Raw genomic sequence first — 26447 nt, 5'->3', positions numbered from 1 at the left:
GGTGGGAAGGAGAGTTGGGGAAGACTTATGTCTTGGGAGTGATCAACAATGACTACTCACTGGAGTATCTTGCTCCAAATTTCACTGCAATACACCTAAAGGAGTGCTACATAGGAACGATGTGATCCAACATATTTCTATAGAGAAATCATGTCAGAGCCACAGGATGACAATCTGAGAAGTGGCCTAATGAGTTTCCAGATTAACACAAAAGCACAGAAATCTTCATTGTGCTTCACCGTGGGAAAATATCTACAGCCAAGAGAAAATAGCTTTATGCAATTAAATTCCTAGGCATGTACTAGACTGGTACTTCGGCCAATCTAACCTGGAATTAGAATACAAAAGAACAATTTTCAACTTAATGCCCTGTTTAACTTTGCCTTCTTGCTTCCCTGAACAAAATTCTGTTATGACAGTTCTTTCCAAGAAGAATTAGACTATCTTATTTTTAGCAAGTTGGTCATAATACTAATTTTTTGAGTCCTGATGTCTGTAATTGATTGCAAATATAGTATTATCAAAATTATCGGCCCAGTAGTTTGAATCTATGGTCTGATTTTAAAAAGGGGTTTTATATAATTTCTGTGTTCTTCAAATGCAAAAGCTGCTGATTGGGGCAACAACTACCCTTTTTATACAATTACATTTATACAATTAGAAGATTTCTCTTCCCAATCCCCTTTGAATACAAATGGAAGTTTTCTGCACCAATATTTGGCCTTTGCCTACAGACTGATTTCGGCCCATAAGTCTGTGCTGCCCAATTTATACCCCATTAACCTATACCCCAGATAAGTTTCAAACGGTGGAAGGAAACCGGAACCCCCAAAGAAAACCCAAGCAGACACGGGAAGAATGTACAAACTCCTTAGACAGCGCAGGATTCAAATCCCGGTCAGGTCCTGATTGCTGGTGATGTAAAGGCGTTGTGCTAACCACTGTGCCAACCGTGACTTTTTGAAAAGATCTTAAAAGCCTGATGTCAGGAAATCATGTTATTGATGCAATACCACTGAGTAGCTGATAAAACCAAAATGTTTAGCATGACTGGTCAATATTTTCAGCCAGAAAAACAAGCAAAGACTCCATGGTCGATCCTTCAAATATAGCCAGTGTCTGGTCACAGATTGACATTAACATGCCTATTTAAATACCATTAAAGGGCTTTAGTGAGTCTTATGAGATGACAACTTTCTGCACACAGACTGACAGCACTTTTGATGAATTCTCCCATTTCTACATTAGCTTTTCCATCCCTGTAAGGGTCTGAACCTGGACAGTAACCAGAAAGTAGGCTTGCAGTCTTGAGGAAAATTAATCAGTGCTGCCCAATAAAATAACAGCTAATTTGTACATAACCACATGGAGTCATACACCATGGAAACAGGCCCTCGCTCTAAACCCATCCCATTCAATTTTCTCTTAAACATTGCAACAGTACCTGCCTCAATCACCTCCAACAGCCCATTCCAGACACCCGCCACCCTCTATGTGTTTGGAAAGAAAAAGAAATAAGAAGTTATCTCTCTGGTTCCTGGGCAAAAGGACTCTGCATTCACCTAATCAATTCCTCTCATGACCTTGTTTATCTCTATGCAATTACTCCTTATTATCCAGCTATTGAAGGAATAAGCCCTCACCTGCTGAACCACTCCCTATGGCTCAGACACCAAGATCTGGCAACATATTCATAAATCTTCTCTGCACCCTCTCCAGCTTGACAACATCTTTCCTGCAGCACGGGGACTAAAACAGAACACAATGAACCAAATGGAGCCTCACCAAAACCAACATGACCTCCCATCTTCTATGCTCAATACTCTGACTGTAATGGAATATTTGGGAGATAAATTGGTAAAGTTAGAGTAGGTTACATACATACACACACTTTAAAACAGATCTTATTTGAAATACTGAAGAATTCATATTCAGTAACTTTACAGAAAATATGGAGAATGCCTATGCACATTTCACAAGTAGGTGCTAATTGAAATTAAAGCAACAAGCAGGCGATACTCTGGCTATTAAAGCTCTTTGCAAAGGTTTTGACAGAGTGCACAGAAAGATACCTAAAGACAACAGCTTGATCAAGAAGACTAACTCCTATTGTTTGCTGGAGAAGGTCAGGGGTTTTGCAAGTGAGAGATTCACATAGGCTTTCTGGCAGTTGAGGAGGGAGGGAGGGTGGGGGGGGGAAGAGAGAGAGAGAGAGAGAGAGAGAGACTGAACAGACAGCTGAAACAAGCAGGAGAAGCTGGTTGGAACTGAAACAAACTCCGGAGTGACAGATGGCTGGAAGTGCTATCTGTCTGATGTTTCTCTTGGAATAAGTGGAAGTAGCCTGAAAGAAAGATGTTATCCATTTGGAGAACCCTGATGGGGCAAGTTTCATCAGCAAGACATTGAGTTGACTAATGGTGGTGGAAATCTTGGAACAACAAATCTCTCTCTTCAAATCCTATGAGAACCTTCCTGAGCGGTAAACATTTACCTTTCGAGTACCAAAGCCTGGTGAACTTTATACATGTTCAATTCTGTGCACAGTATAAGAATTGCCTGCAACCAGTGAACTTGGAAGAATGAGAAGTGAGATTGAACTTTTCTTAAATTTACACACACATTACATACATTTGTGCTTAGAATTAGAAGAGGGGTTAGTTTAAGTTAATAGAGATAAGTTAAAGTTTGATTCTGTTTTCACGTTTAAAGATAATTAAAAACAACTTTTGTTTAAGTAACTACTTGTCTATTGCTGCTGGGTTTTGGGGTCCTTTGGGCTTGTAACATGACTGATGAATGCCAATGTGCTGAAAGCCTTTTTGATCACCCTTCCTACCTGTGACACCACTTTCAAGGTATTATCTACCTGCACTCAGAAATCCCTTTGCTCTGAAACACTTCCCAGATCCCTACCATTCGCTGTGCGAATTCCACCCATGTTTGATCTCCTAAAATGAAAAGCCTCACCTTCTCTGCATTAAATTCCATTAACTGTTCCTCTGCTCACCAAGCCAACCAATCAAAATTCTGTTGCAATCTTTGGCAGCCATCTTCACAGTCTACAATACCAGACACTTTAGTGTGAATTGGAAACAAGGTCATCATACCATGTACATTCTCATCTAAACCAATGATATAGATGACAAACAACAATGAGCCCAGCACCGAACCCTGTGGCACACCACAGCCTTCTATCATTATCCTCTACTTTCTTCCATGAAGCCAATCTTCTATCCAATCAGCTATCTCACCTTGCATTTCCATACATTCTAGCCTTCCAGGGCAGCCTACTGTGCAGAATCTTATTGAAAGCCTTGCTGAAATCCATTTCTACATCCACAGCTCTGCCCTCATCATCGTTCTTGATCACATCTTCAAAAAAATATTATCAGATTTGTGAGACATGACCTGCTTCTTACAAAACTGTGATGAATATCTTAGTCAGACTTTGTCCATCCAAGTGCATGTATATTTTCTCCATCATAATACTCTAATAACTTGCCAACCACAGATATTCATTTCACTGGCCTGCAGTGCTTCTTGAATAGAGGCACTTGACATCTTCCACCCTCCAGTCTTCTGCACCTCACTGTACTTAATAAGAAAAAAAATCTCAGCATGGGCACCTGCAATATCTTAAGCACAAATAATATAAATAACCATTAACATAAATATAGGAATAAATTTGATGAAAATAACTGAGATAATTTTACTATTCTTTAATAGTTCAATGCACCTTTCTGTATTTTTGAGAGGAAGGTTCAAAATGCAATATCAGCAATACCATCAAAATTTAGATGAATGCAAATAGAGTGGAAAATACATTATTTTTAATTAGCCACAAGTTCAGTGAAAAGGAAAATGTCAGAAAATATAATGGAAATATAATGAAAGTGAAGGCAGGTCAGCAACTTAGAAATAAAAGCAGGAAGTACTTGGAATTTCCCAGGCGTAATAATAAAATTGAGGTTTGCTTGTTACATGTTACAGGAATATGGAACAGAATTAAGTAAATACAGTGGAAATACAGATCATCCAAGTTCTCTTTGATCTACAGGAAAAGAATCCCCTAATTTGATCTTTGTTTATTGTAGGCCAGGTGATCACTTGCATTGACACAACTATACTGTAAACATCTATGGTGTAACAAAAACTGTAAGATGACTAAACCTTTACTCTTGTATCCATATCTTTGGAGTCATTCATCTCCATCAATTGCTTGCCTTTGTATACAACATGGGAGGAGTCGAAATTTTCAACAAAATAGGTGGAGTTCAGGTATTGGGGAAAAAAAAGGTCTTAATGTAGCTGTAGTCTGCATCCAAAACTATGTACCATATATTTTGGGCATAAGTTGTGCTTTGAAACCCTCAAAATGGGGGGGTCAACATATGCCAGATACAAAAATTAGACCTTAAATTTAGCTCAAAAAACTATCCAGTACAGATTTGGTGTATAAGTTGACCACTGAAACACCAAAAAAAACCCCAAACCGTCAACAATTTTTCATGCTACCAGTATATTATCGCTTCTAACTTAAAACTCATTTCATACCTTCATCATTTTGCTGGAGACTCCATAACAACCAACCTCAGTAATCACGATGTTTTTTTTTTGGGGGGGGGGGGAAATCAACTTACATGAAAATGAGGCTGAAAATGGGGACCAGACTTATCTGATGGTCGACATATGCCAAAATATAAAAGTATGTATTATTTTATGGCCAAATCAGGACCTTGTATGGAGTAAATGATGTTCCTCAGTTTGCTAAATATCTTAATTCTATTGACTCTTCTGTCAGTCGAACAATTCCTTCTATCCATTCCTAAGACCTTATGATGTAGGTGCGGAAATAGGCCATTTGGCCCATTGAGTCTTCTCTGCCATTCAAATCATGGCTGATGTATATTTCCTCTCAACCCCATTCTCCTGCCTTCTCCTCATAACCCATGACTTCCTTACTAATCAAGAACCTATCAACCTTGCTTTAAATATACCCAATGACTTGGCCTCCACACCTGTCTTTGGCAATGAATTTACCAACTTCTGGCTTAAGCTGTTGTTCTCATTTCTGTTCTAAAGGGACATCCTTTTATTCTAAGGCTGTACCCTCTGGTCCTTGAGTCTCCCACTACTCCCATATTCTCCACATCCACATTGTCTAATCCAGTGGTTCTCAACTTTTTTCTTTCCACTCACATACCACTTTAAGTAATCCCTATGCCAAAGGTGCTCTGTAAAGGATTGCTTAAGGTGATATGAGGGTGGAAAGAAAAAGTTTGAAAGCCACTGTTTTAATTGTACTGTATCTAATTATATGCACAGTTTCATAACACCAAAGGAAATGGGTCAATGACAATCTTTCTCAAGAAAAATATTTCAGTAAACAATTGGGACTAGAGCAGTGATTTTGTTGTTAAGTTAGCTTCTTATCTTGTTAAAAGTTCAATAACAAGGACTGTGATACTTCTTGGATGCCACTAGAAGTTGTAAATGCTTGATCAAAGCAAATGTTTTCAAAATGCTGGTGCGAGGGAAAAGGAGATAAGGTCAGGAACAAGCTTGGCCTCTGGCTGAGATCAAAGACAGAAGATTCTAAGCAGAAGATTCTAACCAGTTAGCAGGCTCACTTACTACAGGGCCAGCTGCATGATGGCAGCATACCCTATTGTGTGTGGAGAAAACGTGGCCTCCTTGCCTGTCTGGAATGCGCATGTGGGTGGTCCCTGTGTGAAAATTATTTGGAAGTCACATCACTTGTCAATCAAGGTTGGACTCCAGCCATTAGTGTACACCTTGCCATAGACTAAGTTAAATCACCTAGGGTAATTTTTAACAAGAACCATAGATTAGCACTGTATAAAACATCGATGCATAGCACATTCTTTCTCTCTGCCTCATGTTCCAAGCCCCGGACATCGGTCCATGGCAGGTTGCTACTGTGGTAGCTGAGCCATAGTATTGCAATAGATCAGTATTTGCAGAGAGCTGCACCCCCATTGGTAAGGGAACTGGGTGTGTGTAAGAGTCTCTGTTTGTAGTGTGTGTACTCAAGTGTGTGAGCAGTATAGGTTCACTATTGTCAGAGTCCAACCAAGGTCTAAGGGGAATGTCTATATCTTTGTGAAAACAGTTTAGCAATCGAATACAATTTAACGCTCTCCCCTGTTTGTCTCCCATGTCTTAATTAAAGTTACGTGTGATTACAACACTTGTATCCAGACTCGTCTCCCTGTGAACTCACCAAAACTGTTAGTCTTTCCAACACGACACATGTATTAACTAAGTTCTCAAGCTTTGCAAAACAAATAAAAGTGTTACTTTTAACATGGTTGTGGTCCTGAAATTTGTTCTAAGATTCGGAAGGTGCAGAAACTTTAAAATAACAACCTTCAGTTCTACATACCTGCTTTTGGTTTAAGGTCATCCAAAACTTTGCTTCTCGTGTCCTAATCATTCCTATTCGCCAATTGTGCTCACCTGACCTACATCGCTCCCAACAAGCAATACTTTACTTTTAAAATATACATCTTTGTTTTCAGATTCCTTCAAATGTTCATCTTTATCTATCGCTAAAAATACCATCGATTCCAGGAGCCAATTAGGTACAATTAAAACAGTGGTTTTCAAACTTTTTCTTTTCATTCACTTACCACCTTAAGTAATCCCTATGCAACAGGTGCTCTGCAATTAGTAAAGGATTACTCAAGGTGGTAGGTGAGTGGGGAAAAAAGGTTGAGAACCACTGCTCTAGACCAATTGTTACTGAAATATTTTGCTTGGGAAAAACTGTCATTGGCCCATTTCCTTTGGAGTTATGAAACTGTGCACATAACGAGTCAATTAGGTTTGATTAAAACAGTGGTTTTCAAACTTTTTCTTTTCATTCACTTACCACCTTAAGTAATCCCTATGCAACAGGTGCTCTGCAATTAGTAAAGGATTACTCAAGGTGGTAGGTGAGTGGGGAAAAAAGGTTGAGAACCACTGCTCTAGACCAATTGTTACTGAAATATTTTGCTTGGGAAAAATTGTCATTGGCCCATTTCCTTTGGAGTTATGAAACTGTGTACACGAGCCAATTGGGTACAATTAAAACAGTGGTTTTCAAATTTTTTCTTTCCACTCACATCCCACTTTAAATAATCTCTTACTAATCACAGAGCACATGGCATAGGGATTAATTAAGATGGGATGTGAGTGGAAAGAAAAAGTTTGAAAACCACTGATCTAGTCCTACAACTATCTACACTCCTACTGTGATAGTTTGAGCTTTCCTAATTTGAAATCATCTACTGCCAGTCATACCATGAGTTGTCAAGAATTTTTCCAAAATTTGAATCCTTGACTTCTCTGTCTCATTAAAATCTCTGCCTTCGACAAAGTATCTGTCCTCGTATCTACTTAGTTGCATGATGACAAATATTGTTTGATAATGGTTCTGAGAATTGTCCCATGACACCTTACTACTTCGAAGGTACAATATAGAAATAAAAATTGTTTTTAGGCAGGAATTTCAGTTTACTCATAACATCCAATGGATGGGTGATTTATCAATTAATTCTTTGCCAGCAAAATGCACAAATAAGTCCAAGATATGGAGAATGTACTTCTAGTATAAGCAATGGATGAGCCCCATGTCAAACCATCTTCAAAAGAGTCTATCAAAATGTGGAACTTTGCAAGCTTAACAGCACAATGTTACAGATAGGGTGCAGCTGTAATAATGAAACCCCCGTTCAAGGTAGAGATTTAAAATTAAAATCCTAACTCAACTTGGTTGACCCAATAGCAGACATTGCAAAAGTCAACCCAAGTCCTTCTAAATTTTCCCTGACCTATCAACACAAACACCTAATTTCATGAGTTTTTGATGACAATAAATTCTGATGCTGAACTATCACAAACATCCTAAAATTGATAAAATACTGATTCAAGCCAACATGGGAGGGCCTAACATGACCAAACCTGAATATATCATTGAACTTTTGAGCTAATCTAAATCCAATATATCGGGCCAGATCTTATCAAGTATGCTAGCAATCAAAACAGGATTTAATACTAAAATACACTGCATGCTTTGTTTACGACAGGATAGAATAACCATAACGTGGTATTTTTTTTGGAAGTAAACCACATGGAGCTCATCAATACCAGTTGGTTGAGATTTTACATTAGTGTTATGGTCATTATTATTTTAATTAAAGATTGGTATTACTTCATTTAAATTATCCAGATGTGGTGACTTGAATCTCTGGATTCAAGCCACTACACAGATATCGTATTCTCTAAGACATTCCACTGCATACCAGAGATTAGTCATCCAAGATCAATGTAAGAAACGATAAGGGCCAGGACATCCCTGTGATTCTTCTGACTTTATTCTTATTGCTTAGCCCCTTAACCCTTAGGAATTTATTTGAGCGTTCCTTGAAAAAAAAATTTTCTCATAGCTTTACATATATTTGTCATTTTTAAAAAAATCCTTTTAAAAAAGATACCATACACTTTCCAAGCAGGCCACATAGGCAGGCTTTCTAAACGTGACTCTACTGGAAAAGACCATTTGTCACTCATTCATAACTCAGCTTGTCCTGCCTTGTGTGTTTGAGGCTAGTCCAACTTGAATGCTGTAGTCATAGATCTGAAACCTAAATAAACTTCTGCTTGTTACTGAATCCCCAGCATCAAAATAATCATACAAGTTGACAAACTGAAGAGGAGGAAGAGGGGTTACTCTTTGGAATCCTTTCATTCTGTCTCATATTCAGATGTATGTGAAATTTTTCTGTGCTGAACCAAAAACTAATGTTGAACTTCATTCATAGGTTACAAAATCTTTGTAATGAGAACACTATTGGCACTGATGGACACTTCACGAGCGATGATACAAGTATATAATTTAATAACTGGAGGTGAATCAATTTCGCAAAGAATTTGCTGAGATTTTTGAAGAAGAAAAACTGTTGGCTAAATGATGTGTTTGGGGAGTAAAGGTACAACTTCATCCAAGTATATGCTTCTGTGATAGTCCACACTGTCAAATGTCAAAAACAGGAAAATATACACAGAACCATACAGCATACAAAACACATATATTAAGTCATGCTTGCAGGAATGAGGGATATTGATGTCAGGTAGACAATGTCACCCTTGTCAACATCAAATCTCATTCCAAAAATACAGAGAAATAGTGCAGTATTTAAGGCATTTTCTGGCATACAAATCTGATAAGACATATCTTTGAATTCATTGTTATCTGTCCTAGTTTACCACTTGCCCTTTTCTTAGGACACAGAAATGGTTGACGTCAATCATTTATTCACATGTGCAAGTCATACTGAAATCATTTCTTGCATGTGAAATTAGTAAAAGTCTAGAAGGATCGGTTCCAATATATCATAACATCCCCGTTCTGTATACCCAAGATTTAGTCTTTAATTAGCACATATAAATGATCAGTCTTGCAATAATATTAAGCCATCAACATTCACAAGGGGAAGGTAAGTATCCAGGCTGAGGGAAAATTGGAACAAAACTCTGCTGGTGCCTTTAGAGTTGATGAAGTCAAATCACAGCTGATGGTTATAAGGCTTAATCATCTGGTTAGGGCAAGAAGCTATTTATTAATGGAGATCACTATCTTAACAGCTTTAGCCCAATTGTCAAAGCCATTGTAAGCTTCCTCTTAGGAAATGACTTTGAATAATCAGTTTAATTGGTGATCCAGCCTGTCTGGAAGAAGCCAGAAACCGCTCAGTAACAACAATTTTTTTTAAGGTTAGGAAAGAGAGACAAATCATTGGGGCTTTTTCTTAATAATTGTCGTTCTTGGATGGCTGAAAATATAAACTTTCACTCTTCGACTCGTAGGCAGCATCATCCAATCTCATATATCACGTGTGGTAGCTTTGCTAAGTATTTAATATGGTGTTTGCACAACATACAAATCATATAACATTGTATTTCACAGAATGTTAACATGGATGTTAAGCGACATATGACTGTATATGGATTTAGTTGAATGATCGCTTCTAGTCTTGACCTGTGGAACAAGCCTGAAGAAATAAATGGTCTATTTCTATTTCCATATTTCTATATTAAATTTGGATTAAATATTTGGAGATTCAGGTGATTTATATTCTCATTTGGTCAATCCAGAATCAGCAAGAAATGTCCAGGTTGGTTGTCAGATTTTAAGATGTGAAGAGGTTGAACATGCAGTGAAAAGACAGAGGACTGAATGTTCTAATAGGAATAAAAGTAGCAAAAGTGTGCGTGAGGCAGCAGTAAGTCAATGAAGTCAGATGTACTGTGATGTGGAAAATTAAGAAAATGGGTTGGAAGAATTCCACCTCCATTTTCCTTTTGATGCTGAACAAATTGTTTTGGATTTCCGATCCAACTTGGGCTATGTGCCCACCTTGCCAATGTCAGCATTTTGGATCAGACAAACAACCTAAACTTCCAATATTTCTTTTAGTAAAGATCCAATTGAAGGAAGCCACTACTGAATTTGCTCCACAAACAGAGGAGGTATTGAGAGCATCCTGTGCAACTGCATCACCATCTGGTTTGGAAGGTGTACCTTCTTGGACCGCATGACCCTGCAGAGGATAGTGAAGTCAGCAGAAAAGATCATTGGGGGGGTCTCTTCCTATCATGAAGGACATCTACAACTCCTGATTCAGATGAAAGACTATAAGCATTGTGAAGGACTCCACACACCCCTCAAGTAAACTGTTCTCCCTTCTGCCATCTGGTAGAAGGTAACGTAGCACTTGAGCCCTTATGTCCAAATTGGGCAAGTTTTTTCCCCCAAGCCATCAGGCACCTGAATTCCCAGAACATATATGGATAATGTACCATGGACTTTTACTGTACATGTCTTAATATTTTAATATTTCAGTGTGTTCCACTTCTATTCTAACTTGTAAATATGCTCTGCATTCCCGGAGAAACACTATCTTGTTTTTGCCATGTGAGCATGGTATGAATGATAAATAAAGGTGACTGACTTGAAGGTAACCAATATTTTGGCTCAGGCCTGAAATGTTGGTTAACCATTACTTCCTATAGATGCTGCTTGACCTGCTGTGTTACTCCAGTACTTTTGTGTATTGGAAGGCTCATCTAGCAATTTATGGTCCCCAGTCAGCCTCTACGTGAAAATTATTCAATGCTAATGTATAGAGGAAACATTGAACAGGATAATTTAAATATATTTGCAATATAATCAGGGGAAATTTCAACGAGCCACTTTATTGATTCCCAGGAATTCTTTCCCTACACATGTTGAAAATTACATGTCAACACGAAGGGCTTTTTGGTGTTGGGTATCTTTCCATTTCTGCAGCAAGTCTATTGTCAATGACAACTCTTACTTTCATTACAGTAGGTAATATTGTGCCCCACACCAAGAGTTTGCAAATGGTTTTTATAATCTTGGTAAGTAAAGAAAGTTCATATTAAAATAAAAATAGAAAGTACAGTACATACATAAGCCAGTAACATAGGTGTTCATTATAACTATCAATACATATGTATTATAGGTTATATATGTACTGTACCTTTATATGCCTGGCAGTGCAATCGCTTTTTATACAAGAGACATGATACACTTGTTGCATTCACTACATCCAGTTACATCCGTTGTGTACCGTTCTCTGATCGAGATTTCTAAACTCTATTATAACCTTAGAGGACCACGGATGTATATGCGGTCAGATGACGCCAGAATGGTCGTAATGAAGCGTACGACTTTACAGTAAAGCCCCTTGTATTCAGAATTCAAGCAACCAGCAAAAGAAAATCAAGGAAAATAAATTAAAAAATTAAATAGTTAAGAATAAAATAATGCGTAAAAAATGTAAGCTTAAAATTGTAAAAGTAAATGTTTTCTGAGGTAACACATAATCCTTTGGTGAAGAGAGGAGCAAATATTCAGCCAGTGGAAAGCCTTGGTTGTGTTTTGCTTGTGGCAGCTGTTGGAATAAAGTTCAGTGATACAATAATGCCATTGCCCAGGATGAAGAATTGGCTGATGCCACTCACTGTTGGGGTGACTCTCTTTAAAGTGCCTTCTTATCCCTGCTTGGTAAGAGTTTCCCTGGTCAGAGGCTTCATCTGTAAACTTGGGGGAGAGGGGGTTAATTATCTATAGTGTTATTGTTCATCTTTCGGGCAATTCTGTGGAGGGGTTAGCAGCGATGGTTAAATGTTTTCAAAGGACATAACTGAAAATAAAGTAAGATATTTTAAGGTTTAAATATTCATGCAAGTGAAGTTTGTTCAGTATAAGTATTTTTGTCTTTTAAACTGTTTATTCTTAATACAGGTGTATTAGTTAGGCATTTTAAGAGCAAGTTTCAACCAAATCTGCATCTACCCATCCTCATAGGTGCTGGATACTGGGGATTTTACTTTATCTTATTCTGCACATGATCTGTTAATATCTTTGGTTATCAAAATTCTATGTCTCATTTTTTAAACTAACAACTGATTCCACTCCCATTAATTGCAAATAATATTTGTAAGTGCTCAGCAGGTCGGGTGACAACAGTGGGAAAGAAACAGAATGAAAGTTTTAGGTTGACAATGTTTCATCACAACCAGAAAAAGTTAGAAAGCAACCAAACTTTAATCTTCAGAAAGCAGGATAGCATGGAGAGAACAAAAATAATGTTTGTGATGGGATTTTTAAAAAAAAGACTGAATGACAGTGACCATACTAGTAGTAATGGATGAGAGAGGAGGTAAAAGTTTGATAATCACAGCTAATCTGTCTGAAGTAGATGCAAATAGCAGATGAATGAAGACTTAAATCTGGAGAACTTGAGTAATATTCTCCGCAGAAGTTGGAGAAGGAGCCCAATAATTCTAGAATTCCTCCTTTAATTTCCTCTTTTGTTCTCATTCATCTTCTACTTACACCACCACAGGTCAAGCTGCAATCAATATGTCTTTGGCATTCTTTCTGAGCTAGGATTTTTTTAAAAAAAAGACTGAATGACACCATTTGTGCCATACTGGCATCTAAAATGAACAAACTTGCACTGTCTACATCCTCACCTCCAAATACCATGCTAATAAATAGTCAATCCTCCATGGCATCCGAAATCTCTGATTGTTTTGCTACTCTCAAGATACAGTATAAATACTGATTCTTAACCTATACCTCAAGGCAGTTGTGCATTTCCAACAGTCATTCGTTTTATGTCAGATATCTAATAGTGTTTTTTTTCAACTCACAGATTCGCATTTGCAGTTATATTCACCTACAAAACTGGCTAGGCCATAAACTATATCAATCAGGTTTAAAAATTTTTATAAAATATTCCTTTTTCCTGAATTTTTGCATTCCAAGTTGCTTTGTGGTCTTTCATTTACTCTGAAGTCTCATTGATGAAAAGGGAATTTTTAATTGCACTAGTGTCTTCCCTTTTGGAAGCAGCATAGCATATACTACCTTTGTTAATTTTCTGAAATTGCCCACAGGGTGAATTCTGGTATATTTGCAGTGATTACGTTAGTTTTACAACTTCACTGCGGATGTCAGCATACATCCTGTTCTGTATCCACTTAACTCAGCAAGAATAGAAACGCCCCACTGTTCAAAATATAAACAGTAAAATGAAATGTTGACATGTTTAAATGTAAACTTGCCAGAATTTCAGCTTAGTAATGGGATAATTGTTATAAAGAGACTGACCTTTGTTTGTCATTTGTGACATCATATGACCCACTGATTTTGCTGTACACAACAGTAACGGATAATACAACAGTAGTTGGTTTCATCAGAAACAATAGTCCTTTTCACAGTGGCTAACCGGTTCAAAATAGCATTTTTGCCATTCACATTGGACCAATGTTAACCGGTTCTCTGCACCCTTTCATTCACACACACCACCTGGCATCCCAGAGCAAAGGGTGCCTAACCTCCAGCGGTGATGTCCTTCATACCTCCTTGTCCCTTTCACACTGGGCTAACTGGTACGCCGATTCAAAACGAATCGGTGATGATACAACTTCCCTAGGCGGTTCATCCCCTTGGCAATCTGACGCCTGGGTGCTGGTTCACTAGCATTCATACTGGTGTGTTAATCAGTAGATTGGGGGTTAATTACTGGGTTAAAGTGCCAGTGTGAATGGGGCTAATGAACAACAACCTGAATCTCAATGTTGTCAAGGTAAAGGAGAAGATTGTGGACATTAGGAGGATGAAGGTCGACTACTCTCCTCTACACATCAATGGTTCTGTCATGGAAGAGCAGAGAGCAAAATATTCCTTCTTCTTCTTTGGCTTGGCTTCGCGGACGAAGATTTATGGAGGGGGTAAAAAGACCACGTCAGCTGCAGGCTCGTTTGTGGCTGACAAGTCCGATGCGGGACAGGCAGACACGGTTGCAGCGGTTGCAGGGGAAAATTGGTTGGTTGGGGTTGGGTTTTTCCTCCTTTGCCTTTTGTCAGTGAGGTGGGCTCTGCGGTCTTCTTCAAAGGAGGTTGCTGCCCGCCAAACTGTGAGGCGCCAAGATGCACGGTTTGAGGCGTTATCAGCCCACTGGCGGTGGTCAATGTGGCAGGCACCAAGAGATTTCTTTAGGCAGTCCTTGTACCTTTTCTTTGGTGCACCTCTGTCACGGTGGCCAGTGGAGAGCTCGCCATATAACACGATCTTGGGAAGGCGATGGTCCTCCATTCTGGAGACGTGACCCATCCAGCGCAGCTGGATCTTCAGCAGCGTGGACTCGATGCTGTCGACCTCTGCCATCTCGAGTACTTCGACGTTAGGGATGAAAGTGCTCCAATGGATGTTGAGGATGGAGCGGAGACAACGCTGGTGGAAGCGTTCTAGGAGCCGTAGGTGGTGCCGGTAGAGGACCCATGATTCGGAGCCGAACAGGAGTGTGGGTATGACAACAGCTCTGTATACGCTTATCTTTGTGAGGTTTTTCAGTTGGTTGTTTTTCCAGACTCTTTTGTGTAGTCTTCCAAAGGCGCTATTTGCCTTGGCGAGTCTGTTGTCTATCTCATTGTCGATCCTTGCATCTGATGAAATGGTGCAGCCGAGATAGGTAAACTGGTTGACCGTTTTGAGTTTTGTGTGCCCGATGGAGATGTGGGGGGGCTGGTAGTCATGGTGGGGAGCTGGCTGATGGAGGACCTCAGTTTTCCTCAGGCTGACTTCCAGGCCAAACATTTTGGCAGTTTCCACAAAGCAGGACGTCAAGCGCTGAAGAGCTGGCTCTGAATGGGCAACTAAAGCGGCATCGTCTGCAAAGAGTAGTTCACGGACAAGTTTCTCTTGTGTCTTGGTGTGAGCTTGCAGGCGCCTCAGATTGAAGAGACTGCCATCCGTGCGGAACCGGATGTAAACAGCGTCTTCATTGTTGGGGTCTTTCATGGCTTGGTTCAGCATCATACTGAAGAAGATTGAAAAGAGGGTTGGTGCGAGAACACAGCCTTGCTTCACGCCATTGTTAATGGAGAAGGGTTCAGAGAGCTCATTGCTGTATCTGACCCGACCTTGTTGGTTTTCGTGCAGTTGGATAATCATGTTGAGGAACTTTGGGGGACATCCGATGCGCTCTAGTATTTGCCAAAGCCATTTCCTGCTCACGGTGTCGAAGGCTTTGATGAGGTCAACAAAGGTGATGTAGAGTCCTTTGTTTTGTTCTCTGCACTTTTCTTGGAGCTGTCTGAGGGCAAAGACCATGTCAGTAGTTCCTCTGCGCGAAAGCCGCACTGTGATTCTGGGAGAATATTCTCGGCGACACTAGGTATTATTCTATTTAGTTAAATGCATGAGTTTTTCAAGCTTTGTTGGGACCAAGGAAAACTGCCTCAGGATCTTCGTGATGCCACCATCATCACCCTGTACAAAAACAAAGGCGAGAAATCAGACTGCTCAAACTACAGGGGAATCACGTTGCTCTCCATTGCAGGCAAAATCTTCGCTAGGATTCTACTAAATAGAATAATAACTAATGTCGCCGAGAAAATATTCCTTGACATACATACAAAGGACGACCTATCCTGGACTCATAACACCTCTTCATTTTGACAGGAAGGCACAGTAGTGCCTACACTTCATAAGTTGGTTGAGGAGGGCAAGGTTACTGCCCTCCAGTAAAATCACAACGCTGGAGAAACTCAGCAGTTCAAATAATGTCCTTTATATAGCAAAGACAAAAATGCAAAACTAACATTTTGAGCTTGAACCCTTCATCATGGTCTGGACCCCCAACTTGACAACTTCTTACAGGAGCACAACTGAGAGTGTCTTGTCTGGCTGCATCATAGTGAGGTATATTAGCTGCAAAGCATCAGACCAGAAGTCTATACAGAGGATCATTAATACAGTCTTTCTTTCCTCTGAAGATGACATTTATTGGGAATGCTGTCCAAGTAGGGGTCAAGGAATTATAGAAGACCCTTTCCATCCAGTGCACAGTATTTTCAACCCACTGCCATCAAGAAAGTACAGCAGCATCAAAATCAGGGCTGCCCCAGGGAATGGCTTCTTCCCACAGTCTGCAATTGATAAAATGTATCCTGTAACCATGTAAAGCATCCTAAATATTTATATATTTTTCTGATTCTTTATGTACTGTGTATTGCATTTCTGCGCATGCACCATGGTCTGGAGAGACACTGTTTTGTCGGGATGCCGATGTATATTCACATGATAATAAACTTGAATTAATAACCATGGATGAATGAATCTTTTCCAAAAATGAGTTATGCTTGAATTGCAAAAATATTGAACCATTTTTATAGTGATGGTTATAAAAAGGAGCATTATGTGGCTATAAAATCAGAAAATGCTGGAAATAATTGTCAGGGAACATCTATGGAGAGACACAGTTCATCTTTCAGGTTGTTGACATTTCATCAGAATTCAGTTCCAAAATATTAACTGCTTCTCTCCCCGCAGATGCTTCATAATCTACAAAATACCACCAGCATTGTGTCTTTTAATTCAGATTCCAGCACACCAGTAGTTTTGGTTCTCATGACGTTATTATGCGCAGATGAACTGGACTCACATGGAAGACAGATTCTAATATACAATCAGACAGATCTTACACCACATACCGGTAAATTTTCCAAGTTTATATTCTGCATTGATCTCAAAAAAGAAAGTTTTTTGTTTACTGCAGCACTGAAAAAAGTACCAAATCACTTTGCAGAAAATGCTACTCTTCAGTATAGTCATTGCAGCAAAGAAAAGAAACATGGCAGCTGACATTCACTCAAGCTCCCACAATAAGCAATCCGATTAGAATCAGAATTTATTGTCATGAACATGCAGTGTTTTGCAGTGGCATCAAAGTGCAAAAATTTATATAAACCACTTTACAAAATAAATAAAAATAGTGCAAGAAAAAAATCAAAGTCAGGCAGTGCCTGTGGCTGGCTCATTGTTCATTGAAGAATCTGATGGCAGAAGGAAAGACACTGTCCTTGTGCCGCTGAGTGCTCATCTTCAGGATGGTACAGGAGTATCTTTTCCCATTGGCAGCAGAGTGAAAATGGCATGATGTGGGTGCTGGAGATCCTTGAGGATAGGGACTGATTTCTTAAGACACCACCTCTTATAAGTGTCATTGATGGAGTGAAGACTGGTGCCCGTGATGTTGCAAGCTGAAGTAACCTCTGGAGTTTATTTTTGTTCTAAGAGTTGGCACCTCCATACCAGGCAGTGATGCAACCAGCCAGAACAGGCTCCATGGTACACCTGTAGATCTTTTGGAGAGTCTTCAATAACATACCAAATCTCCTCAAATTCCTCACAGTGTATAGTTGCTAGCGAGCCTTCTTTGTGATTGCATCAAAATGGCGGCTCCAGGACAGATCCTCGTTGATGCTGATACCCAGGAATTTGAAGATCTTGACCCTCTTCACTACTAATCCCTCGTCATGTTCCCCTAACTTCCTCCTCCTGAAGTCCATAATCATCTCCTTGGTTTGGCTAACATTGTGTGCAAGGTTGTTGGTGCGACACCACTCAACTAAGTTGATCTATCTCCCTCCTGTATGCTTCCTTATTGCCGTTTGTGATTCTGCCGACAAGCATGGTGTCGTTGGCAAATTTGTAGATAGCATTGGAACTGTGCGTAACCAGTCATGAGTGTATAGTGAGTACAGCATTGGGCTAAGCACACATCCTTGAGGTGTGCCTGTGTTTTCAGTGAGGAGGAAACGTTTTTCCAATTTGTACTTATGTGGTCTTCAGAAGATAATGACCTATTCACTATTTTATTCACTGATGATGTTTGAGGGGGCTTCTTAACAACTCATTCTAAAACTGCCAGCTTCAACAATGCAACAATCTTTTGCACTGCTCTGAAACTTCAGTTCTCTTTTTTGGAAGGGAACTTAATACTTAACATAGAACTCTTCAGCCCTCAATGTTGTGCCTTTAAAAAAAAATTACTAACTCTATTTTACTTTCATCCATGAGCCTAAGAGTCTCTTAAATGCCCCAAATGTTTCAGCCTCCACCACCATCCCTGTCAAGGTATCAAAGGCATCCACAACTCTCTGCGTAAAAAACTTACCCCTGATGTCTCCCCTAAACTTCCCTCCCTTTACTTTGTACAAATATCCTCTGGTGTTTGCTATTCTGCACTGGGAAACAGGTGCTGGCTGTCCACCCTATCTATGCCTCTCATAATCTTGTAGACCTCTAATAGTCTCCTCTCATCCTTCTACATTCCAAAGTTCCACTAACCTTGCCTCATAAGACTTGCTTTCCAATTGAGGCAGTATCCAGCTAAATCTCCTCTGCACCCTCTTCATAGCTCCTCTCCTGGTAAATCTCCTCTGCACACTCTCCTGAGCTTCCACAACCTTCCTACAATGAGGTGACCAGTACTGAACACAAAAGAGGTAAGTCTCCCGACATAAGGGCGGAGGATGCAAGGATCGACAATGAGATAGACAACAGACTCGCCAAGGCAAATAGCGCCTTTGGAAGACTACACAAAAGAGTCTGGAAAAACAACCAACTGAAAAACCTCACAAAGATAAGCGTATACAGAGTCGTTGTCATACACACACTCCTGTTCGGCTCCGAATCATGGGTCCTCTACCGGCAACACCTACGGCTCCTAGAACGCTTCCACCAGCGTTGTCTCCACTCCATCCTCAACATCCATTGGAGCGCTTTCATCCCTAACGTCGAAGTACTCGAGATGGCAGAGGTCGACAGCATCGAGTCCACGCTGCTGAAGATCCAGCTGCGCTGGGTGGGTCACGTCTCCAGAATGGAGGACCATCGCCTTCCCAAGATCGTGTTATATGGCGAGCTCTCCACTGGCCACCGTGACAGAGGTGGACCAAAGAAAAGGTACAAGGACTGCCTAAAGAAATCTCTTGGTGCCTGCCACATTGACCACCGCCAGTGGGCTGATCTCGCCTCAAACCGTGCATCTTGGCACCTCACAGTTTGGCGGGCAGCAACCTCCTTTGAAGAAGCCCGCAGAGCCCACCTCACTGACAAAAGGCAAAGGAGGAAAAACCCAACACCCAACCCCAACCAACCAATTTTCCCCTGCAGCCGCTGCAACAGTGTCTGCCTGTCCCGCATCGGACTTGTCAGCCACAAATGAGCCTGCAGCAGACGTGGACTTTTACCCCCTCCATAAATCTTCGTCCGCGAAGCCAAGCCAAAGAAAAGAAGAAATTCTACTCCAGAGCTATTTTGCATCTACTCAGTAGAGTCTAGAACAGTGGTTCTCAACCTTTTTCTTTCCACTTTAAGTAATCCCTATGCCATTGGTCCTCCGTGATTAGTAAGGGATTGCTTAAGGTGGTATGTGAGTGGGAAGGGAAGGTTGAGAATCACTGCTCTTGACCCAATTGTTACTGAAATATTTTGCTTGAGAAAAATTGTCATTGGCCCATTCCTTTGGAGTTATGAAACCGTGCACATAACGAGTCAATTAGGTACGATTAAAACAGTAGTTTTCATATTTTTTCTTTCCACCCACATACCTCCTTAAGCAATCGTCTCACTAATCACAGAATGATAGAGAATACTTAAAGAAAAAGGTTGAGAACCACTGGTTTAGAAGGTACATTTTCTACCTTTATTTGGGCAGCACTATTAATACAAGGTTATTAAACAGCAACTTGGTTTTGAATCTGGTGCTGTCTGCGTGGGTTTCCTCCCACCCTTCAAAAATGTACGGGGGCTGTAGGTTAACTTGTGTATTTGGGTGGCCCAAGTGCATGGGCCAGAAGGCCAGTTATCATGCTGTATATCTAAATATAAATTGTAATTTGGGTTCATATTGCAGTATGATATGAGGTAAAATGGAGGTATGGCCTTTTGGGAGTGACATTAAATAAAAATATTGTCTTTCTTTCACTTGGATGTATAAGATTGTATAGCTCAGTGCCGCAGCAAGTCAAGCTTTAGTAACCCTGGTTCAAACCTGACATCTTGCACTCTCTGTATGGAGTTTGCATGTTCTTCCTGATAATGTGGGTTATCCCCAGGTGCTTGTCTCCTCCCACATCTCAAACGCAAGTTGGTTAATTGGAATCATAAGCCAAGTATAAAAAGCACAAATAGGTTCTTCACCCAAACCATTTTTCCCATTTATACCAGTCTCATTTCACTGCATTGGTTCACTATTGGTCTATGTCGTGCCTGTCCAATTATGGTATCTCCTAAACGTCATGACTGTATCTGACTTCCCCCACCTCCTTTGGCAGCAAGTTCCAAATATCAATAACGATGTGTTTTTTTAAAAAAAATGTTCATCTCAAGATTCCTTCCTGTCACCTTAAACATAAATTTAAATAATACATTTAACAGGCCCTTCCATCCCATGAGCCCAAACTGCCTAATTACACCCAAATGATCCACAACCCCAGTATGTTTTGAAGGCTGGAAGGAAATTGGAGCACCTCAAGGAAACCTACACAGACACAGGGAGAACGTACAAACTCCTTACAGACAGCACCAGTTTTGAACCCGTTACTGGTGCCGTAACAGCACTGAGCTAACCACTACGCTAACTGCGTCCTTGTTTTTGATAAATTTTTGATGCTCTAATCAGGTCACCAAGCAGACTCCATCATTCTAAGGAAACCAGAGCCAGCCTCTCTCCTTATAATTAAAAGTCCCCCAATCCAAGCAATATCCTGGTAAATTTCTTCTAAGCTCTCTCCTATATAACTACACACTTCCTATATTTCAGCAAGCAGAATAGCACACAATTGTGCAAGCGCAGTCCAACTACTGTTTTGTGTAGTTGCAACACAACACAAAGTAACACTCTAACAATTATATTCTATGCCCTGACCTATGAAGGCAAGCAAACCATGTTTCTTCACAACCAATATACTTCTGATGTCACTTTCAAGGAACTATGGACTTGAACCCCAGGGTCCCTCTATTTCTCAAAACTCTTTAGTACCCTACAAACTAGTCCTAATAATATTGTATTTCCCACCATAAGTTATATGCAACGACAATATTTGAGGGTAATGTGGAGAGTATAAAATAGGGATAGTATAGATCACTAGTTCTCAATCTTTTTCTTTCCACTCACATACTTTAAGTATTCCTTTTGTCACAGGTGCTCTGTGAATAGTAAGGGATTGCTTAAGGTGGGATGTGGGTGGAAAGAAAATGTTTGAAAACCACTGTCTGAATCATACCAAATTGACTTATTATGTGCACGGTTTCATAACTCCAAAGGAAATGGGTCTATGACAATTTTTCTCAAGCAAAATATTTCAGTCATAATTGGGTCTAGAGCAGTGATTCTCAACTTTCCCTTCCTACTCACATACCACCTTAAGCAATCCCTTAACTAATCACAGAGGACCAATGGCATAGGGATTACTTAAAGTGGTATGTGAGAGGAAAGAAAAAGGTTGAGAACCACTGATGGTTGAGTGGACTTGTGCCTGTTTTCAAAGTGCATATATCGATAATCAAGAATATTCCTTCTATCTTGGTTAATGTTTTTTCCTTAAGTCTGTATGTGAAAACAAATATAGTGCCCTCCATAAAGTTTGGGACAAAGACAATTTTTTCCTTATTTGCCCCTGTGCTCCAGTTTTAAATTTGTAATTGTTACGAATCACATGTAACGAGCAGCAATAGACAATGAACCCAGACAATGTTCAATTTTAGAACACTAATTTTATTTCCAACTCTTAAACTTTTAAACTACCCTTAACACTAAGTCTGTCCCAAATTCTACGCAGGTGTACTAGTGTGTGTGTGTGTGTGTCTTAATATGTGTTATGCACAAACCATTACAGTCCAGGCCAAAATCTAGAAAGTTACTTCAAAATTCAATCTTTTAAATTCAGTGTTGAAGTGTAGGTCTTTGAAATTTCACCCAGCATTAATTATGAACTGATGCGAAGACTGGACTCACATATTCTCCCTGCATTGCCTTTGAATGTCCATCTACACGTGCTGTGGTCATTTTTGTAGGCAAGACTTGAACTTGACAGCCTCCACAAAGCTTCCAAGACCTTTGGTCTTTCCAAGTAACCTTTCAAGTCACACTCAAAATGACATGGTCTCTCCGTGACCTTCACTGTTACTCACTATAAAAATGAAGCTTCCCAAAAGACCCTCCTAGCACAGGTCAATCCATTAAAAAGGCCCAGTCATTCACAGAGCAATGCTTTGCTCTGAATTCCACAAAGATGGCTGGCCACAAGAACTGCTTCAAAAAGCTGTTTTCTCTTCGCAGTCAGAATGGTTCTCCCTTTGCAAAATCACAATATCTTTGCAAATGTATTGAATCTAGAACAGACCGTGACAAGCCTTCCCTCAGTTCTTCCAATGTATTGAATTATCGCTGGCTGTGTCTTGGTGTTGTGATGGTGCTTGTGTGAAATGTTAACTGTGACCATTCAGTTCCTCCTGCCTATACTATCTCTTAAAGTGATAATCCCATTTTACTAAAATGGGAGCTCGTAATATAATGAAACAATTCACATGTAATTAAAGTGCACATTCCACATTTTATTCAAGGTTATTTGTATACATTTTGGTTTGACCATGTAGAAATTACAGCACTTTTTATACATAGTCCCCTCACTTCAAGGCACCATGTTTGGGACACTTGGCTTCACAGGTGTTTGTGAGCTCACAGGTATGTTTAATTGCTTCATTGGTGCAGATAAAACAGCTATCTTGCTTCTAAACTTTTCATCACCTTTGAAGTCTGTAGTTACCATTTTTCGACATGAGGACCAGAGTTGTGCCAATGCAAACCGCTAGTCAGCCACAGAAAGGATGGCCATATTACAGTTTTCCAAGTATTTAAAAGAACCTGCAGAAATCTGGAAAAAGGTGTTTTGGACAGATGAGACCAAGATTAACCTGTGATGGGAAGAATGGTGCCCAAGATCCAAAGTATACCACCTTTGGCATCTTGGAGTGTAGCGTCTTTATTTTTTTCATGAAGTTTTCTGTGGACAGTAGGTCATTGGCATAGTCACACCTGCTTTTTGAAGACTATTTCTGATCTGTTGAGGATTTTTCTTCATTATGATGAGAATTCGTCTGTCATCAGCAATGGAGATCCTCCTTGGACCACTAATCACTTTGCGATTACTGAGCTCACCAATGGGCTCTTTCTTTTTGATGATGTTCCAAACTGTTGATTTTGGTAATCCTAAGGTTTGGGCAATGTCTCAATGTTTTTTTTTGTTTTACAGCCTCATAACAGCTTCTTTGACTTTCACTGGCACAACCGTGGTCTCCATGTTGAAAAATGGCAACTACAGACTCCTAAGGTGATCAAAAGTTTAGAATCAAGCCTAGATCTCTTATACCTGCACCAATGAAGCAATTAAACATACCCGAGTACTCACAAACACCTGTGAAGCCAAATGTCCCAAATACTTTGGTGCCCTGAAATGAGGGGACTACGTATAAAAAGTGCCGTAATTTCTACATGGTCAAACCAAAATGCTTACACATAACAATGAATAAAATCTGGAATGTGCACTTTAATTACATCTGAATTGTGTGATTACAAATTTAAAAATGTGAAGCACATGGAGCAAATAATGGAAAAATGTGTCTATGACTCAAACTTGCTTGTAATGATTGTCAATGTTATAACTGAGGCCAGATGCCAAAGATCTTTCATTGGATATGAAATATATCTGCAAATCCTTTGATCTAACCCTGAGAGCTTGAAAAAACTCTGCTTGTGTGATCTTAAATTTGACATGAATTTTGCATTACTTTCATGTTAATCTCGGCTGCACCATTTCATCGGATGCAAGGATCGACAACGAGATAGACAACAGACTCGCCAAGGCAAATAGCGCCTTTGGAAGACTACACAAAAGAGTCTGGAAAAACAACCAACTGAAAAACCTCACAAACACTAGCGTATACAGAGCCGTTGTCATACCCACACTCCTGTTCGGCTCTGAATCATGGGTCCTCTACCGGCATCACCTACAGCTCCTAGAACGTTTCCACCAGCGTTGTCTCCGCTCCATCCTCAACATTCATTGGAGCAACTTCATCCCTAACATCGAAGTACTCGAGATGGCAGACGCCGACAGCATCGAATCCACGCTGCTGAAGATCCAACTGCGCTGGGTAGGTCACGTCTCCAGAATGGAGGACCATCGCCTTCCCAAGATCGTGTTATATGGCGAGCTCTCCACTGGCCACCGTGACAGAGGTGCACCAAAGAAGAGGTACAAGGACTGCCTAAAGAAATCTCTTGGTGCCTGCCACATTGACCACCGCCAGTGGGCTGATATCGCCTCAAACCGTGCATCTTGGCGCCTCACAGTTTGGCGGGCAGCAACCTCCTTTGAAGAAGACCGCAGAGCCCACCTCACTGACAAAAGACAAAGGAGGAAAAACCCAACACCCAACCCCAACCAACCAATTTTCCCTTGCAACCGCTGCAACCGTGTCTGCCTTTCCCGCATGGGACTTGTTAGCCACAAATGAGCCTGCAGCTGACGTGGACATTACCCCTCCATAAATCTTCATCCGCGAAGCCAAGCCAAAGAAGAAAAGAAAGAGAAGAAATATTGCAAAGCACCCACATTTACAACTCAGATTGCCGCCAGCAATATAATAGATCAATTCCCATCACACTAGTAGAAGCTACTGCTCAGGCAACAATAATATATGGACTTTAAAATTGCATGTTGTTTCTACTGTAATAATGATAATTTATTGTCCAACAACAAATCCTGATTAGAAAATAAGAGCTGAAAAAGGCTATTCAGCAAGAACATGCTGTCTTCAACTTCGAGCATTATTTTCCTGTCTTATCCCCATATTCCATGATTCATTTAAAATCCAACAATCTATTATCCCCGTTTTTAATGCAAAAAGTGAGCCTCCACAAAATACCAAGACAGAATTCCAAAGATTAACTGCACTCCAAGTAAAAGTAAAATTGAATTTCAATTCTAAATAGTCCATATTTTCAATCTTTGATTCCATAACCATGGGAAAGATCTGAACTGTATCTACCCTGTAGAGCTCTCCAGGATTTCTGTTTGTTTCTAGAGAACAGAGGGCAACCTACTCAGTCGTTCTTCAGTTACCGGAAGTGCCATCATGTAAACAATGAACACTTCTTTGGAGATCTGCTCCATTTCTGTGGATGAAGTGATCATATTTTGGAATGGACTTGCACAATATGACATATTGGCTAAGCTTCAGTCACTGTTATGTATGGCTGAATTTTACCAGATGTTTCAATTGCAAATCACAGAAAATTATGGCACAGAAGGAAGCCATTTTGCTTAATGCATCCGTATCAAACAAAAACAGAAGCAAACAAGAAAAAAATGATTATGTCCAGCGAAAAACACAGAAGTGCTGGAGAAACTCAGCAAGTCACCTAACATCCATAGGGAGCCAAAATGGGAGGTCTGGACGCAAGTAGCCAGGAAGGACACATAGATATGGTAGCAGGTCTGGGTGATTTGATTTTTGTGAGTGATTTGAATTTTGTGGGGACCGAACAGGAAGGTCTGGATGCTGCAAAACGTCTCTCTCTCTCTCTCACACACACACACACACAGAGCTCCCTCTTTGTTATCCATGCTGTTCTAAATCTCTGTGACCATGTGATCACCCAGACTCACTTTCGGCCACGTTCTTCCTGACTACTTGTCTCCTCATGGTTTCATGTTCTGTTTTTAGACCCCAGAGGAAGGTGAGAAAGTGGAATGAGCTGCCAGCAGAGGTGATGGATGCGGGTTCAATATTGCCATTTAAAAGAAGATCGAGTTTATTCTTGCACCTGGAAGGGAGGAGTATAGAAGGCAATAGTCTGGATGGAGGTCAATGAAGCTAGGCAGAATAGTTCACCTTGGATTAGATGGGCCAAAGGACCAGTTTCAGTGCTGCAGCGCATGCTCTGACAGCAAGTTTAAACTCGATGGGCAGAATAGCTTCCTTCCAT

General features: G+C 40.2%; 1 protein-coding gene across 15 annotated transcripts in view; it reads right to left on the bottom strand.

Moving 5' to 3' along the window:
• LOC138757024 (zinc finger matrin-type protein 1-like) overlaps positions 1-26447 on the bottom strand; it is a 100167-nt gene that overhangs the window by 54666 nt on the left and 19054 nt on the right. For 2 of the 15 annotated variants that reach the window (XM_069923623.1, XM_069923622.1), the window contains exons 1-2: positions 13472-13659; positions 3532-3597 (exon numbers count right to left, since the gene is read on the bottom strand). The exons of 2 other annotated variants lie outside the window; for them this stretch is intronic. Coding sequence is in view for 2 of the 13 variants with exons in the window: in XM_069923620.1 (XP_069779721.1) it covers positions 13715-13739 (25 nt within the window). In the remaining 11 variants the exon portion in view is untranslated. Of the gene's footprint in view, positions 1-3422; positions 3490-3531; positions 3598-12057; positions 12149-13471; positions 13660-13714; positions 13892-13941; positions 14056-26447 lie in introns of those variants that run through there. 11 more of the 15 variants (XM_069923625.1, XM_069923626.1, XM_069923627.1 and 8 more) reach the window with 8 other exon arrangements.

Source organism: Narcine bancroftii, chromosome 3 (assembly GCF_036971445.1).
Source record: "Narcine bancroftii isolate sNarBan1 chromosome 3, sNarBan1.hap1, whole genome shotgun sequence".
NCBI lineage: Eukaryota > Metazoa > Chordata > Chondrichthyes > Torpediniformes > Narcinidae > Narcine > Narcine bancroftii.
Note: the sequence above shows the minus strand (reverse complement) of the source record. Positions and strands in the feature narration are given on the sequence as shown.